At 29.3% G+C, this 19,433-nt stretch overlaps 1 protein-coding gene across 2 annotated transcripts in view; it reads left to right on the top strand.

The window, feature by feature from the left end:
- LOC106689181 (transcription factor hamlet) overlaps positions 1-19,433 on the top strand; it is a 217,656-nt gene that overhangs the window by 161,912 nt on the left and 36,311 nt on the right. For both annotated transcript variants that reach the window (XM_067051290.1, XM_014434046.3), the window contains exons 3-4: positions 8,256-8,381; positions 14,179-14,275. In XM_067051290.1, coding sequence (XP_066907391.1) covers positions 8,256-8,381; positions 14,179-14,275 — 223 coding nt within the window. The remainder of the gene's footprint in view (positions 1-8,255; positions 8,382-14,178; positions 14,276-19,433) is intronic.

Here is a 19,433-nt window from a genome sequence, read left to right as displayed (position 1 = left end):
CATATATATACTAGATATCAAAATAAAAATCTAGGAAATAAATCTTGACTAGAATTTGTTCGTAACGTACAATAAGTCGTCTTTTTTATCCTATTGGAAGTATATTGTCATGTCAAATACAGTAAATCAAATAGTAAATATATTGAGAATTACATTATAAATTAAATTAACGATTATTGAGAATAACAAGATAAATTGAATATTTTAAAACTTGTTAGTTTCGCAGTTTATAATTATATTATAATAAGAAAAGAATAGATATTTATGGGATCAAAAAAGTAGACTAAATTACAAGATTTTGGATATAATCTAGAATTTAAACATAGCGTAAAAAAAGCAATAGTAACAGTAAAAAACAAAAATTATCAAAAATACATAATAAACTTGGACTAATCAACGGTTTCACACTTCAAATGACTTTGAATAAATCAATAAAATTTTCGTATTAAAAATATTTTTTTAAAAATAATTATCAATAGAGTGGAATATCAATAATTAATTCCTAATAATCTGAATCCTTCAAAGTATTTTATGATAAATTGTGTCAGTTACTGCTCTTTATTTTGCCAAAATAAAGTTTTCATTTTTAAAGGGTGGTAATAAACCTTTTGAATATTTTGAATTGAGTACCTTTCAGTTACCTTAATTCAGTTTCACATAAGAATAATATAAATAAATTTATAAAGATGTGTAAAAAATAAATTCAGGCGTTAAAAACATATTTATTCAACTTTTGTTTTAGATCCCAATAAAATCTTGAGTAGAATAGTGGGTACCTTTGATTCTGATCAAACCATCTGCTTGCACAACAGTTCGTCTAGTAACAGTACTCTAAAGTACTGAACCTCTGACCCTTCGTGGGTTGTAGTTGTGCAAAGTTATTATGCAAAAACTAAAACTACTTAAAAAAATATCACGATTACAAAAATGGTGATATCCTTAAAAATTGTATATAAAGTTCATATGAAAAAATAGGAGATTGAATATATAATTCAGGATAGTACAAAGAGAATCTCTCGATTTATAATAATTCAAACGATAAATTGATAGAAATTAAATTAAAAAATGTATTTCATAGTTACAATAGTTCTTTACTCTTGTGCATTTAGATTTACAATTAAAGTTGTTTTGTATTACTAATTGAGTGTAAATATATTTATTATCATGACGATTTTCATAAATTAATTACTTAAAGTACAGTAAATTAATTAATTAAAATAGGTAAGTACGATAAAATCAGACAATAAATGCTAAAAGAACATATTTTTAGTCATAATTTGGCTAAGATAAAGTAAATTTATTCAAAGATAAAAAGGGATTGATAAAAAATACGAAATTCTCTTATGATAAATTGCTTAAATGTTGCTTCATAACGAAGCCGAAGGACCAAAGAAGGTATTTTACCGAATATACAACGGCTTCCTTTTGTTCGAGCTTCGTTAAGTCACGCAAGTTCTGCAGGTCGCTTATCACTATTTTTTTCTCTCTCTTTTTATTTATTTTATTTATTTTTTTTTTTTTACCAGAGGCTTTACTTTCTCAATTAGGGACGGTCTATCATGCAGTATCTAGGGCAAGCTATTAAATCCTTAACTTCCCTTTTTTCATAGCTCGAAGGATGAAATTGATTCTGCTTGACACTCAATACGGTGTAAGGGTCTTAGATGGAGCCTAGTTTTTGTTATACTTAGACGTGTAATCCTTCATTCAGTAACAATAGTTTTAACATTAATAAATATATGAAAATTATTGCTCTAAATGTCTCCTCATCGTTTTAAAAGAATAAAAGGAGTAAACAAGTCATCATAATCTTTAAAATACTATTTGAAAGTCATCCAATTCTCTCGAGACAGATTTAAAGTTTTATTTAAGTTCTGTCTGCTACTAATATTTGAATGCCTTATACATTAATACTGCCCAGACACATAAATTGTTCTGGTTAGAATTTTTCATCATGAATTAATAAAACTAAATAGAACATGTCTATAAACAATATAATTTAATAAATGATATAGCGATAAACCAACTATACCCTATACAAATGGTGCCGACACACCAGATTCTGAATTACAATATCGACATTATAGTTTTCCATAAACAAAAAATAAGTATGAGTGTGAGATAGATTTTACTAGAGAATATGTTTTTAACTCTCAACTGGAATTTTATTTATATAGAAAGTTAATCCTGAAAATGAAATTAATATATAAGGTACTTAAAAAAAAAAAAAATTACTAGAAAAAAGAACAAGATAATAAATACAAGTATAAATATATTTATATTCACACAATATACTACATTACCACAGAATCGATAAGAATACAAACTATATTTTATGTCATAGTCCGAAATACGGCAGACTGAAGTTGACATTAAGAAAACTTTTTTTTTTTGTAAAAACGAAAAAAAAAAGCACACTGTTATAAAATAATCTTGACTTAAGGTTTTAAATAGAATTTTGTCTAATGTTCGGTCTAACAAATACAAATTCTTCTAAAGGTTGCTACAAATACTCTCAAGCCTGGGAGCAATCTTAAACATGGAATCAAACTCATACTCGTGTTTCATTTTCTCTGTATTCAAACGATATTCCAGTATACCAATTTTCTTTCATCTGAATGTAAAATATTAGAATTAAAAATTACAAGTCCACTTACTCAAATCCCCTACCATATGTAAACATAATGATATAGACAGTCGCAACAGACGCTGATAGACTGTACAACTGTTGATATGTTATACAATATAGAAAAGAACACTGTTGTTATTGATCCGTGCAACAGTAGAACTAATAATTTGCACCCCCGCCAGACACCCCAGAGCGGCAATGACAAAGCTGTGCTAGGTACTGCTGGTCCATTGACCGCTGTCTCCACTAATCCAGGTACCACTGTACCAAGTGTCCCATTCATGAGTTCGTCAATGAATGGGGAACCCACGGCTGACTAGATAGCTTCTGAGGTGTCGGGATGATAGGATCATCTCTCGCAGGCCTTCCGTCGTTCTGTTAGCGCATTCACAACCTGGAAAATATTTCTCATTCACTGAATAAGGGCCGGCCGGGTGCACTTCCTTGCAAAACTGAAGTGTGAGTAAAAAATGATTGAAGTAAAAAATAGTCATATTCTAAGTTATTATTCTCTTTCTTGTCAGTTAAATAATGACCACAAAATAAAAATCAGCCAATCAATGAAACTGTCTAATCATCAATTATTTCTGACTGATTAGCTAAAATAACTTACTTTTTAACGTAATGGCACATCAACAGTTGAAAACTATACCTGGGACTACATAGACTTGACATTAATTAATTCGATTATTTTTAAATAGTAAACTAATCCATATCTCTACGGACGGAGTTTATTAAAATATGATTCAAACTCAATGAAAAAGGAATAATATTATTTTGTTCTACATTAAAAGCAAATACTCGGATTTGTCATAAAATTATTCTTAACAATACTCTAATATATAGAAAAAAATGAGAATTTATAAAACTCTTAATGTTCAGTAAAAATATTAGCGAAATAAGTTATCAATAAAATATCAAAATTCTAGATTAAATAGCTATATTATTTATGATGAATCTCGATGATTATTTATTCCAAGCTCTATAAAATAAATTCAGCAGCACCTAACAATTATCCGACCTCCCTTATTATCCGAACTAATAAAAAAAAAATTATAATTCGTTCTGAAGATAAGAGGGGTAGTATGGAAAGTCTGGACGCGAGCGCTACCTGCCGGAGAATTAGTAAAGCATTCTCACCTGAGTCAGTCATGTTAATGGGCACAGGTAGCGCCACCTTGCGTTACTACCTGTTCGTATTTTATTAATATTTTAAAAACAAGATCAGTTATTTTATCATATAAAAGTAATATGAGGTATTACTAATGTTTCTAAGTTAAATTTTCGCCTTACTTTTTTGTAAAGTGGATTTATGAAAACAATATACAGCGGGTTATTTTAAATACAAATACAGCAGTTAAAATTAATTTCAAGAAGATTAACTTAACTTAAAAAAAATTAATGTTATCGAAGTAATAAATTAATACACAGTTGATTTAAAAAAGAAAACTCATGCAATATTAAGTTGACATCATCTCAATGACCCAGTTATACTGGATAGAAAATAACAGAACACTTGAGTCAGTTAATGTTTCGTATTTAGCCTTAATATTTTTTTAGTATAATAATTACATATTTTTAAACTCCCAGCCGATGCTATAAACTGGGGATTATAAGTGTAATATTGATTTTGTGTTATATTTAAAACCAAAAAGGAAGCAACAGAACTCTGTCTCGATTAATGTTGTGTTTTTTTGGATTAATTTTGGAAAAAAGATGAAAACTTTTTTATTTTTTCAAAAATGATCTCTTATGTACACAGTTAGATATAAAAAAATTAAGGAAAGTATAATGATGAATTTCGACTAAGTTGAAAGTGAAACATTTTTCTGAACAAATTGTCATCGCCTATACTAAAATTCTTAAAGTATTCAGTCTTATTTATGATTTAAATATATGTATTTACCTCTTTTCATTTGGTATTTAACTTTTTTTGAAGGATATATTTATATTTTGAAAAATATTTTAATATTATTATCTTATAGGTAAGATTTTAATCATTAAAAAATATAAAATAATACATAAAATAAATTTAAAAAATAAAAATACTGAATCAGATAAATACATTCTTAAGTGAACTAATGACACAAATAATGCAATGCAGTAATTGGGACAATTAAAGATACAAAAATTGCTTTAAGCAACATAACTTTAGAGCTTATATCGTTCAGATACGCATTTCTACCCATTTTATTTAACCATTCAAAACATAAAGGAAAAAAAGTTATCATTCAGTATAAAAGAGGATAAAATCTAATCAATGGTATAGTAGCTACACCTAATTTAGAAAAATGAAACTATTATATCTTATAAACTATTATAATATTATATCTTGATGCACAGAAAAATACATCTAAGCTTTTCTGAGAACATTATTTGTTTCTTGGATGTAAAAATTTAGTATTTGATTGAAAACTTTACTTAAAACTTCTAAAAAAAGAACGCTATTTGTTGTTGCACCAAGACACAGACAGCTATGTGATGTTTTCTATATATAAATACATATGTATAAAATCAGTAAATGAAGGAAATATTTATAATTTGATTTTTGATAGAAAAGTAAGCTCAGTATCCACCAATTGTTGGACCAATACACGGGGGTTTTGATACAAGGTTCTCCACTTAAAGGCGGTCCCAATCCTAATTGAGCTTCTTTAGTATGGGCGGATGGCACCGGCGAGGACGAAAGAGTGAGGAGGTTAAGTGAATCCCCAGCGGCAATTAATCATTGGTTAAAAGATGTGGCCAGTGAATGGGTAAGACATTAGGCGGGGGGCTAATGGCGAAGAGGGAAACATCTCACAGAGGATATGTATCAGTGTCACCCATTGGCTTAGGCTCAATTAAGGAGCTGCTCTCATTGGCTGATGGATGGCTGAGGGGCCGTCGCTTTATCTCCTACCACTTCTCTTCACCGCCGCGCTTTCTACTCCGCTGCACTCCCCCTCTTGTAGCCCGCTCACGCAATCTGTTGAGGCAGATTGCTGGCTTTGTACTTATTCAGTTTATGCATTAAAAAAATTTGCTACTGCGAAACCATCACATATATGGTTCACGGGAGTTCCGTTCTCCATTCTGCAGTGTATCAAGAATAAATTTCAAATAAGTGGGTAAGCAGGCAAAGGGTACACTTGGTAATTTATGGAATAAGAGTTGCTTTTTTGCCACTTGTCCCTAGACCAAATTAATACTGTATTGAATAAAAATGTGAAATAAATTTCTCAATTTAATCAATGCTAAAATATAAATTTGGTTCAGGCGCAGATAGTTGACAAAAACTCATATTTACAAAGGTTTCCCACCCCCTTTTTTAACAGGAATTATAGTGGCATTTTAAAAATTAATTACCCAAACTCTGTATTTCAAATTTATGTATGACACAAATTAATATAAATTATTTTAAACTTTCTTTACTTTACTGTTGAGTATAAAAATCTACCACATTTTAGAGAAGTATGTAGTAGAGTTATATGTACACATTAGTACACAAAGACAAAACAATTAGAAAGAGGAATTAAAATAATAAATATTAAGGTAATGAAAGAAGTAATGATAAAAAGAGAATAACAATACAATAAAAATACTAAGGGGCATCCATTGATAAAGCAGGACTGAATAAATAAATTTTAATAGAAGAATATCTACACCGAAACGGGACAGAAACGTAGAATGATCTGTTTATATTTTCAAATTATTTAATAAAATTAAGAATCCACATCAACTATAAAGCTACTATAATTCCTCTTTAATGAACAATTTGGTTTACTGAAATTCAAATTTAAAAATAAATTCAAGGGGTCATAGGCAATATAAAAATATGCTAATCCACATTACACAAAACAGCTTAGTAATTTGTTATGTGTTAGTTTTAATCTAGAGTTAAATATATCTTCAGAACTCATTGTAGTCAGAATTTTACAAGAGAAACTCGGCGATGATTCGTCTTTAAAGCTACCCTCTTTAAGCTTCTCATAATTCGATCATTAATATTATAATTATTTCAAGCTACAAAAATTAAAGACTATAAGACCAGTTCAACACGAAACGAGCCTGTTCACTAAGAAACAATAAAAATTATTTAATCGGTAGTATCCAAGTGCTCCTCCTATGAAATACTCCCGCATTTTTATAACAAAAGTATCAGTGGAAAATATGCGTTTTATTTTTGGTTCAAAATACTATCCACTTCACTGAAAATTCAATCCAATGGTGTACATATAAGCCACGACAAGCACAACGTTTTTTTATGAATGAACGAGGAAGTCATTAAGAAGGACACGAGCCAGTGACGGAGGAAGTGTAAGAAGAGATTGGCGCGACTAAGACACTGCGCGTGGCAGGTGCGAGTCCACATACTTCCTTGCGGGTCACGGCCAAGTAGTTCTTGAAGGAAGTGGTCGCACGAGGCCGATCAGTTCCTCCAAGGGATAATAGCACTTCCGCGATCTAATGACCAAACCTTAGATCCTGAGGAAGCTTAACGAGGGTGAAAAGTTGGGAAGAAAGCCAAAATATGAGGCAAAATCCCTTTGAAAAATATTTAAAAAATAATTATATCCTAGTTACGTAGTCGATTAAAAAAAAAACGGATTTCTTTGTAATTGACCACCATCTGTTGTATTACTTATTTTTACATTTTAGAAATAATTACCTAAATATTCATTACACTTGACATTCCATAAAGTTTACACAATAAAAATTACACATTTTCGCCAATAATCCACTAATATTGCATCAAAATTTTAAAAATAATTCTCTCTAATTATTAAAACTGTTATCTAAATTCTATTTATTTTTGCTATATCGATAATAATAATTTTAATTAAACCTATATTTAATATGTTTAAAATAGGAATGAAGAATATTCTTACTAGCAGTGGAAACTTTAATAACAAAGTACCTAAAACTATGTGCAATGCATTTAGCAGTCCGTCTGCAAAAAGCAATTCCCAAGGTTATACCGAGAAGGGGACAGATTAAAATAGAAGTGGCGACTTCTTTGAAGAGAAGAACAAATGAGCTAGAACGTTCTTCTAAAAAAATTATATTCAATAAATATTTCTTACATTTATGCCTGTTATATTTATTACTCTATTGTTTATACTGTTTATTATACTTATTGAGTCAATAAATCCATTACAAATTTCAGAACATAACCAATGTTATGTGAAGTATAATAACCAATCTAATAATTAGAAATCGAACTACTTTATATATGAAGGTTAGACAATAAGTAATTATTTATCGTTACTGTTTTGTTCTTAGGAGACTTTGTCCCAGAATACAGATTATTTTTCATTTAACAAAAAAAAATTTTTTTATGCGACAATGAGACCTAATTAATACGAAATCTTGATAGCGATAACCAAAGCTAAATTACAACTATATCTATTACTATTACAATATATGCCTATTATCACATCTGCTATTATACATTACTATCAAACCCCACCATTACCTAACAAATTCTTATAATATACGCTTTGTTCATCTCTGTTGATTTCTTAGTGTACAGATTGTCTTCTAGCTTATTTCAGTAACGGTTCAGAAACAGATTAGACAATATTTGTTGTAAGATAAAATATAATATCATGTATATAACTATAACTCAATTTGAATGTTTCAGGTTCGAGTGGGAGGCAACAGAGGTTTTCTGGATGGAACATTGGAATTTGGAAACTGGTTGAAATACATTAGGAGCACCGATAACCCTGATGAAATTACAGTGAGACCTGTATTGTCAGCGGGGCAGGTAAGAATTATTTTATTTATTTATTCCTCTTTTTAATTAAAATTATTGCAATCTGATATATTAGTATTCTCGCACCTACTATTCCAAAGCACAGTACATTTTCTATGAACTTTAGAGGTAGGAATAAGTCATACAGGGTTGAGGTGACATGGGGTCGTTGTCATCTCTTTATAATATGTTCTTACTATAGAATGACTTTTTTTTTCACTAGAAGTCAATTATTTATTTTGTTAAATTCATAAATGTCATTGTTTTTGTTATTAAATTTACTTTCATCTTTTCTTAAGAATTATTATTATAATCTATTTATAAAATCTTAATTTTTTGTTTTATTTATAACATTTTATATAGTTAGGGGCGTCTTTTGTATGAGACTATATCCCCATAATGAATTGTTAAAAATAAATGTACCTCTTACATTAACATTACATACCATCAGGCCGATCTGATATTAAATAAATAAATAAAAATTATAAATAATTACAAGATAAAATTGTTAATAGTGAAAATGAATTATGAAAAAAAAGAAGGCTATATTTTGTTTTAGTTTAAATATTTTTGAAGATTATAATTCATTTTAAAAGTTTTAAACTAAACCCTAGTCATACCCATCCACACCCTCCCTGCAGGTATACAAAGAGGGATTAGCGACCTGAACGGGGTATACCCAAATTGGCTAGGTCAATGAACTTGGCATTTGTCACTTTGTTTCAAGAAGTGAAAGTGGATGAGTCATGAATGATCGTTTTTCTTTTTTTCATAAATTAAAACTATATTGATAAACAATTAAGGTTTTTATTTGGAAACCCCTATTGTGAGATTGAACTATTTCATTAACCCATGTTATTACACATTATATAAATTTACGTTTCCCTTTTAAGTTTTTTCGATTCATTAAGTTTTTATAAATCGAAAAAAAAGGTTATATATAGTTATATCAGTAAATGAATATTTTTTTTAAAATAAACTAGATCTTATAAAAATAAGTGAGGAGGAGTAATAAGGAGAATTTAACTACTTTTGGAAATTAAAAAAAAAAAGTTACAAGTAATTTCTAATTTAAAAATTATATCACTAGGTCACTTTAAATAGAAATAAACAGCATGAATTTATACTTTTTTATAAAAGATGAATGAAAAAAGCTGTATACAATGTTTTTAAAAATTTCACTTAACAAAATAGTTAAAAACGTTCGAAATAAATATCCATACTATATAAATACTTATATAGTTATTAAATGATATAATTGACGTAATGTATTTACTCGATAAAAATAAATATTGGGTGTATGAATATTATTATTATGACTTTTAATTAGTATTGATAGCAAGTAAATAAAATTATTTTTTCTATTGGATAATGGTAAAGATTCTTCCAATGTATTATTTCATAAAAACTTTTATATACTTTAACAATTTTATTTTCTTACTTTTTAGAAGATCATGGATAAACTAAAACGTTGTCAAATGAAATAAAGATGTTTTTATGAAATAATCCATAGGAAATATGTTCATCTTTCATATGTCCAAAACATCCTGAGATCAGAAAATGCGTTTTGTTCTAAAGATAGTTGACAAAACAAATAATTGTAATCCACATCCCACAACTCTAATTCTTTAATAATTTCGTTTCAATGCTCCAGACTCGGATATGAATTTGAGTAATTTGGCTAAGCTATTAGGGCTTAAATCCGATTTATATTTTACTTGTGAAATAATATGTTTTAACCCAATTTGGAGAAAAAATAGATCACTCAAATCTCATGCTTAGTGGTAATTTTAATAGCTATGGAGTTAGAATCTTAACTCCCATGAAGAGGGAACAAAGCTGTTACAGATTACAAGGATAAGACAACCCCGGAGATGGGAGCAGTCGACAAAGACCCTTGCTCCATACATCATCCTCTGTCAGGCACACCCAGCCTAATAACCCTTCCGACCTAGTCACAGCCTCCCTATTGTGTCTAATAACATCATCAACACCACGCGCCTGCTACACATGCGCAACGCTCACCCTTCGTCGCCGTCGTCTTTATAGCTATAATCATGTTCGGACAGTCTGCTACAGAAATTTCTTCTGTTTCTGAAGGCAATTTCATCCCTTGAAGGTCCGCAGAACATCATTTGGGCTTGCTTGTCCCGGAGTTTATTAAATCTATTCGAAGAACAATACAATATATGGATTAATAAAAACAATATTGTTCTGTACTTCATGTCTCTTTCATGACTAAATAAATAGATGTTCGATTCGTCCAAAGGTGCGTGACAGTGCTGAGTAAAATGTAATTGCCTTTGATATCTCAATTACAGTGGTTCATTAAGTAGATGAAATCACCATCCAAAATTGTAGTAATTGTAATTACAATTTCCCCCAACTTCATAATTAGAAAAATTAAAATATTTATTTAAAGAAATATAATACAATTTTTAGTAAAGATCATACTAATGTTTTAAAAATTTCAATTTTCATCAAATATTGTTTCATTTTTTTTTACAAGTTTTTTGTAGTTCGGAAGGACATAGCTTATGTTACGCAAAGGAGTTGAAGATATATTACTTACGTAAAGTAATATATTTTATCCATTGAATTATTTATACATTTTAAGAAAGAGAAAGATAGTTCGAAGGCAAACGAATATATTTATGTATAAAAACAATCAACATACATACAAGATTGAATAGTCCCAGTCGAATGCGGTTTTAGTTCCCAGTGCAGTAAACAGTCCCAGGGTCATTGAACTCTGGGAGACTGCTGCAATGTGAAATCTGAATGCAATTGAGAACTATTTGAGTAATACTGAAAGCTAATAAGGAAGACTGTAGAATAAATACTGTTTAATCTACAAATTAGCAATAATTCAAAATGTGAAACTATAATAAAAGAGATTTTTTTTTTGTTTGTTAAAAAATTTCCTGTACTTGGAAAATTGGAAAATTCCTGTAATTGAATACGTAATTACACAATCAATCATCAAATCTCAATGGTTATTAATAGAAAAATTACTATTACATAAAAATTTACATGAGCTGCCTAAATATTTTGTATTTAACTTTAAAATTTTAACCCTTAAAATTTATATATTTTTTGTTCATGGATAGCATGGATATTGTCTGAGTCTTAGAGAATGTAATGAGCTCATGAAAGTTTGATAGATAAAAAAATGTCGATTAAAAGTTTTGAAATATTTAGATAGTTAAAACAATGTCATGCGTCTGCTTGAACGTAAAATAACATAAATTAGATTAATATTCAGAAAATAATCTTCTCAATTTTCTAGACAAAGGGAACGGAAAACTAGCAACCAGGTGGCGCCCTGTTTATGACACAGTGACTTATCATCTCCCCTCGGATAAACATCGGGGGATTGAAAACAATAATGACCAGGGGTTATTGTCTGGTCTTATCCCGCTGATTGTTTCTTGGCGTTTTGATTGAGTTCTTGTCACACGCGAAGTCGTCCGTGTTGGGAAGAAAAAGTGGAGGTCGTGTTGATTCATTAGTCTAGCCGTGCTAATAGTGATGAAACGTTTCCGAATACGTGCCAGCTCAGTCGAGGGCGATTTTTAAGTCTAAGTTTCTCTACATATAGCTAAAATTTACTGAAACGATATTACTAACAACAGAAGTTGTTTGGAATAGGAACAAATAGAGAAAAAAAGCATTTAAAATTTTACGATATATTTAAAAAAATCAATATTTTAGTATACCTGAAAACCATCCAACAAAACGTTATTGCTAATGAAGAACGATATTATAAGGTTATAAATGGAATTAATTAAGGATTAGCGCTATTATCTTAAAATTATTAAGCCACTAGAGGAATTGATAAATTAGCCATAGTTATGATAAAGAAATACTAAATAAAGACTATAAGTTTTCATACAGTCGAAAATTCTGATCTAATTATTTTAGATTAAGGTTTCTTTAAATAACCAATGTTTAAAAAAAAACTTTAGAACAGAAACTTCATAAATTTATAAATTCATGACAGTTGTGTTTGCTAATAGGATCTGTTTTGTATAATTATGATTAATTTAGGAGAAAATATCGAGGGAGTTTAGTCAAAGTTCAAAATCAATAATGCAACATCTACACCCAATTTTTATTGAAATGGAAACAATAATTATGTTACGCTATGAAATCAACTCAAGAATATGATTTTACGAAGCAAAAAAAAAATCATATACATTAATACCAAAAATTTGCTAAACAAAAAAAGGAATTAATAATGTAAATTATTATTAGCAGAGAATTAGCTAAAATAATTTTATGAGTTATTAACAGCCGAGGAAGCAGAAAGTAAATGTTAAGCTGGAATTATTCATGGTTGTCAGCTACCATAAGGTAAGTTAAGACACTTCCAAATGACAGGAAAAGTTGGACACTCAGGTAGCGAAGGTAAGCAGTGGCCTCAGGAATTCCCTAATCCCCTAGATTTATGATGACAGAAAAACAAGATGCACTCAAAGGTCATTGAACTCCTAGAAACTCATTTAGATGGTCAACAATAGGAACTTGTTTTATAAATGAATACTCAAAAAGAATATAAATAAAACTACACATATTTCAGATTAAAAATACAATACAATGTTTTTGGATAGATAATAGTAAGTAGATAAACAAATAATTTCATCTATGAAATTATAATCAGTGATAAAATACGGTTAAATAAACATTGTTTAATTCTTTATGATTTTTTCGGTAAGTAATCAAAGAAAGATTTAATAACAAATATAAGTTTGCCCTAAAAAATCACATAACCTTCTATTGCATGTTGATCGAAGGCTGGCAAATGCAGCATAAAACTTTAAAAATTAAACCACTGATGAAATATTATTCATGAGGTAATTTGTACTCCCCTGATAAGAAATGAAGACATTTCTTTAATAAAATATTAAACTATCTTAAATAAAATATTTAAACGACCATGATCAAATTCGCACGATCGTATTTACATCGTACACGATTTAAATAATTATTATTTCAAATAATTGTAATGAAAATTTTTTTTAAATGATATAAATTCTCGTGTAATTAAGAAAAATATGTATTTACAAATCGTCTTTAAGATTAATTTTAACAATTATGATTAATTTTTATGTGGCTACACTTACACCTCTTTAGCTGTCTTCTGTATTCCATACAAGTAAGCTGCATTACATCAGAACAATTGCATTTTATAAAGTTTTTTTTTAGAACAATATTTTGAATCTTATATTTTTAGCATTGTAGTATGTAGTTGAAAATAGTCAATAACGCAACAAAAATTGCATGCTTGCTTGCACGAGTATAGCATGATTTTAATTTTTGTTTACTATGAATGGAAAAGAAAAATATAAAAAATTGCATGTTTATCAGAACCTTTTCGGGGACCAAACAATTTATTGTTGGTATTGATATTTTAAAATACAAACAATAGCAAATTTAGCATCTATTCTGTAGCTCATTTAGTATTTTTATAATTTTTATTAAAATAATCACAATAAATAATTTTAATTTAAATTAAATGAAAACAATTTGAAATAAGTTATTAAGACTAACATTACAGTAAAAATTCAATTCAGATTCACATAATTATTCAAAATAATTATTTTCACGGTTCAGTAGTATTTAGTTGCATTTGTATTTTTGTTTAGTAAATACTGGTGTATTTTCGTTTTTTCTTGTTACCACTTTAATTAATAAAAGCATTTTTCTATTAAATACTCTATTAGCCTAATTACAAAAATATTTTAGCGTGAATAATCATATATCATGGATCAAGCAGTGTGATAAAACATATTTTTATTGTGTTTAGGTCTTCTACGAAACGGTTACAGATGTCCAGCCGGGAAGAGAACTTATGCTTCCACCTAAGGAACCACTTAGGCCAGAGCAGGAAGAATCCCACTCAGGTAAGTAGTAACCAAAGTTAAAAAAAATCTTATTTACAATAAAATATTTAACAGTCTTAAAGTTAAAAACCAAATTGATAATCTAATCTACAAGATTACAAGCTGGAGAGTATTGAAGTGCGTAATCATATTTTTGTATTCATGAACATTGTGAATTTCAATTATTAGTTTTTATATTGGTTATAGGAATTTTTAGAAAGTTTATTTTTACTTATCTTTATTTAAGTGACAACAAACCAGCCATGTACATTTTAAAATTTTTAATATATTTTATTTTCTTTAGATTTTTTGACTCAATTATCATGAGGTAATGATATCGAATATGATTTAAAGATTTTGGAAACAATCCTTTTATCTCATGATGATCTAGGAAAAAAATTAAAACTGGATTTTGGATTTTAGAATGCAAAACCTTGTGCGAAATACAGAAATATAGTAAGGGAAGAGAGTATAGTGGGGAACATTTAACTTTCAGTTAGTAAACATTTAATTGTATGATGCGCGTAAAGTACCATATTTTTAAATTAAGTTTCTTATAAAGATACCTAAACCTATTGTTTATATATAAATATTGATACATCTCTACATATTTTGATTCATGTTCAATAATTAACAAAAGCTAATGCAGCCAAGATAATTTTCAAATTTTTAATTTTTTTGAGTTTGATTATCACGTTGTAAAACGATTCTTTACAAAATCAGTGAATTAACATGGAGTATAACGGTTAAAATGCTATTAAGGATATTTTTTAATTCTTGATAATCAAGTAAAAATATCGATAATTAAACAAATAAAAATTTGAAGATAGACTAGACCGGTATTGGAATACAATGTCAATTGTAAGAAATGAATATGTCGAAACATTAACATAGAAAAGTTTGATATTCATAAAATACAAGGTTTTTCTATACCAACATATTGATTTTTGAGTGATATTTTTTGAATTTTCATAAACATTGAAAATTATATTTTAGTTTCAATATTACTAATATATGTTTCAGATATTGTAGTCCGATTCTATAAGGAAGTATTTAAAGGCATATTATTTTCTACTATTATCCTCAAAGTCCTAAAGTTATTCTTGTATTGAAAAACTTATATTTCAATTTACAAACTCCGAAATGAAACTTTGCTTCATTTAACTGCTTCCCTATCTTTTCTCTTTAATTTAGCACAACATTTACGGCGGTTGACTGTTGTAGCCCCACTCTTCCCCGGCACTCAGGGCCTCATGCACCCTTCCAAGGGCCCAAGTCCTGGTCGAGAAACTTAATAAGAGTCCTTAAGGAGTAAAATAATTTAATCCTCGGAGCCGGAGCGGATTGGTGTAGCGACACTCGCCCCTGTCAGTTTATTAGCAGCCACGAAATACGAGGCTCCTTTATTAACCAATTAATATTTTAATTAAAGCAACACAGTCTGTCTGCGTACTCAGTGTCTGTTTCATCATTGTTACCATCTGTCTCCGTGTCTTTTGATAATTGCTCCTTCATAAAATCGATATTTTTTAATTTAAGTTGTGTCGTCGATAAGTTAGGAACTTTTTCTAAATTGATCAGTTGTAGATATCAGTATTATAAATTTATTGGTAGATCTTTATAGATTTATGGTTGATATTATTATAATTAGCATACGAATGAGGCTATTTATATGGCAACAAGCGACACTAGATTAAAGTAATTTTATACATATAAAATTAACGTTTTATTATGTTTTAAGCTTGTTTGACATCGTACAGATATTATTTGATGTTGTTAAGTTCTGCATAAATATTTTTGTGTAATACTAGATTTAAAACTACTGTGAAAACTCTTCCTGTCCAATAATATTTTCATTAGAAGAAATTCACTGAATATCATTATAAATAAAACTGCTTAATCTTGGAGTAAAATATTCCCTTAATAGAATATCTTCATTGTCAATACTTCTGCATTGCTTGTCTGAGGTGTAGCCAAAGGGAGCCTAGAGCTCTGTTTCATAATAAAGTACAACATAATACTATTGGTCTTGTCGATTTAACTAAATACAATTACCCTGACTTGTATAATAGTAACTTGTACTTAAATACTTTTTAACTCATGTAATATCATTAATATTCCTCCCTATTATGAAAAAAAAGTATTAGTGTAATTACCACGTTGTTTCTATACTTGTATTTTGAACCAATACTATTAGTTTTCATTATGAAACAAGGCCCAGAAGTTCCCAAAAAATTGAATCATTAACGAAAAGATTATCCTGCATAGTACAATAAATTAACATCCATTACTCAATTCATAGATTAACTATTAATATCTAGATTTTGGTGAAAATGCCATACAGTCCATCGATATTTTCTACAATATATTCTTCCAAAAATTTATTAAATTTAGTAAAGAAAATCAACATCGAAAATAGTTTAGATGGGCAGATATAAAACTTCAGGATTATACCGCTAATAGCAAGATTGCCATTTTCCAGTTTTAACCACTTTCACAAATTTAACGATTCGACGAAACAGCCGCCTTAAAAAAAAAATACTGAAATGATAAAATAATAAATGTCCCAGTGGCAGGAGGCAGAGCACTATTATTGCCCTGACATCTATAACAATATTTTACGATAAAGACACGAGGCTGAAAAAGACCATTAGGGCCGTAATAAAAAAGCAGTTAACACCGCGGCTAGGATAATAATGGGTTCATTGTGCAACCCTTCTCCCGGGGGCGGGGCCGGCAAACTGTTATGATACAAGTCTTTGTCACCACCCTCCGCCTGACATCTATATCGCGGGGCAGATGTCCTCCGGGATTAGCATAGCTCCACAATTACCCAGCTCTATGCAGATTTTCACGAGTCTTAAACTGATTAGCGACAGATGCGGTAGGCCGCCTATGTTATCTCGAATGGGATTAGAGTTTGAAATAATTGAAATGTCGTGGCCGAGAAGTCGATGGGACGATAAAGCTGTTCCGTTAGCCTTTGACTTCGGAATCTGGATCATTCGGTCACAAGGAAAAAAAAATAAAATTATTATTTTAAAATGTTAAAGACATCATCGTAAAGTTAAATACAGTAGATAATCAGACATCGATGAATACAGCCATCCCCAAAATAATAAGATCTTAATTTGTGGAATAACTTTATACCATATACTCTATATTAAGAAATGTTAAAACCTTTAGCGTTCAAATTTCACTTGAACCCGGAAATTATTCTTTGCAGTTTTTTTTTTACAAACAACATGACCCATAATCCCTGCATTAAATTTTAATTGCAAAAAAATAGAATGTTAAATCAAATATAGAGACTTATAAATCATATATTTTATTGAACTATTATGGAAATGTCTTGTCCTTCCTAATTAATTAGTTACGTTAATTAAATTAAAAAGTGTTTGCCCCAGTAATAAGGAAGTAGATCAGCACCAATAGTAATTACATTAAACAATATTTAAAGGGGAAAAATGTATTCGTTTTATTTCTATATTAATTGTTTATAGATAAATAAATTTTATTTGGGGGTACTTGGGTTATTTTTCATTCAGATTTCTCATAAACGTATTGATGACCTATCTTCTTATAATTTTTTTTAAAATAATGTTAGGTTATTTTTAAATTCTTACTATTACATTTGTAAATTTTTATTTACTTATAACATTTTCTGAACTTTTAATTGAAATGGTAGAATATGCCACAATCATATGCAATTAGTATTACGTCTGTACGTATTCAATGAAAGCACATATACATATTACATTAAAAAAATAAATAAATAAAAAAGGAAACAAATAATAAAAAAAAAGAAAGATGATTTTGAAATAAATTAGACTTTATAAAGAAACAACTCTAAATATAGTGGAAATTATAAGTAAAGATCTCGTAGGTCTCGGATTTTATATTGATATACACATATGTCTGTTCGGTCCAGGGATTAGGTTTTGCAATTAGGTTGAGAATGTTGATTACTCTTCCGTTTTGAAAGAATTTCGGAGAAGGTCTCCAAATCATAAAGGAAGGATTCCTCTGATTATTTCCTTTCTGCGTATTTTTTATTAACCATTCGGGTTGGTAAAAGCCACAAAAAAAAAGTATAGAATAATTTCAATAATAAATTTATTAGCCAGGACACAGACCATAAAGCCTATAAAATTCATGTAAGCATGAAACGAACAACAAATAATAGAGACACAATAGAAGAGGGCGACATCAGATAAAGAGATGACGTTGTGCCGCAGATGCCCAGTGACGCGCATTGAATCGCCTAATCTGCGGTCGACGAAAGGGGTGAGCCCTGTTTACGTTTCCCATGGCAGCCCGCGGGGGCAGATGGGGGCTCGTGTCTGAGTTACGCCCACAGCCGTCTCATTTTTTTAAATCACAATCAGTTGTAGAGGCTTTATCGCCGGAGCATTATCGCGTGTGTACTGACTTTGATATTTCAATCGGCTACTGCTTATTTTTAGGAACTAGTAGCAGTCGAGCTACCGAATTCGGTAGGTAAATATTTCGATAAAAATCTATGTAGAACCCTGGTTAATAAGTGTTCACGTATGAAGTAGTTTCGTTAACATCCGAAAACCTGTTATTTGTTGGGTTGCTCCTATTCCTATCGCATTACATCAAATCATTGTCGTTTATTGGCTGTTTTGAATTACCTATATATTTATTGAATTTTAAAAAGAAATTCAAAAATGTCTACTGTTTAAAACCAAAATTATTAAAGAAAAAAAAAAAAAGGAAATTCAAATCATATCATTATATCATGCAAAAGATATTTGCATCTAGCAACAAATGAATTTGCTCTGCTCAAGAAAATTCTTTATACACCTCCATAATAATACCACGATGAACAAAAAAAAAAAATAAATTGCTAAATCTTTGGCCAGCATAAAATGGGAAAGCCATGGTGAATATTTTTCCATACTACTAATATATTTCGATTAAGCAGAAAACAAATGCATGTACATCAGATGTCAGAACCAACAAAACAGTGTTCATGAAACAGATCTCAAATGCATTTCCCACTCTTCTCCAAATACCACCAATAAAGTGCGAAACTCAATTATTTTCGAGGAAAATAAAACAAAAATATTTATTTAATACCTTTAACTTAAATAAACCATAACGTCAATCACAAATTTACCTTGTTTTACAAGTATTATACTTCTTTATATAT

The sequence above is a fragment of the Halyomorpha halys genome, unplaced genomic scaffold, assembly GCF_000696795.3.
Source record: "Halyomorpha halys isolate HHAL.00 unplaced genomic scaffold, Hhal_1.1 Scaffold1291.1, whole genome shotgun sequence".
NCBI lineage: Eukaryota > Metazoa > Arthropoda > Insecta > Hemiptera > Pentatomidae > Halyomorpha > Halyomorpha halys.
The sequence above is the reverse complement of the archived record's forward strand: the minus strand, read 5'-3'. Positions and strand labels throughout refer to the sequence as shown.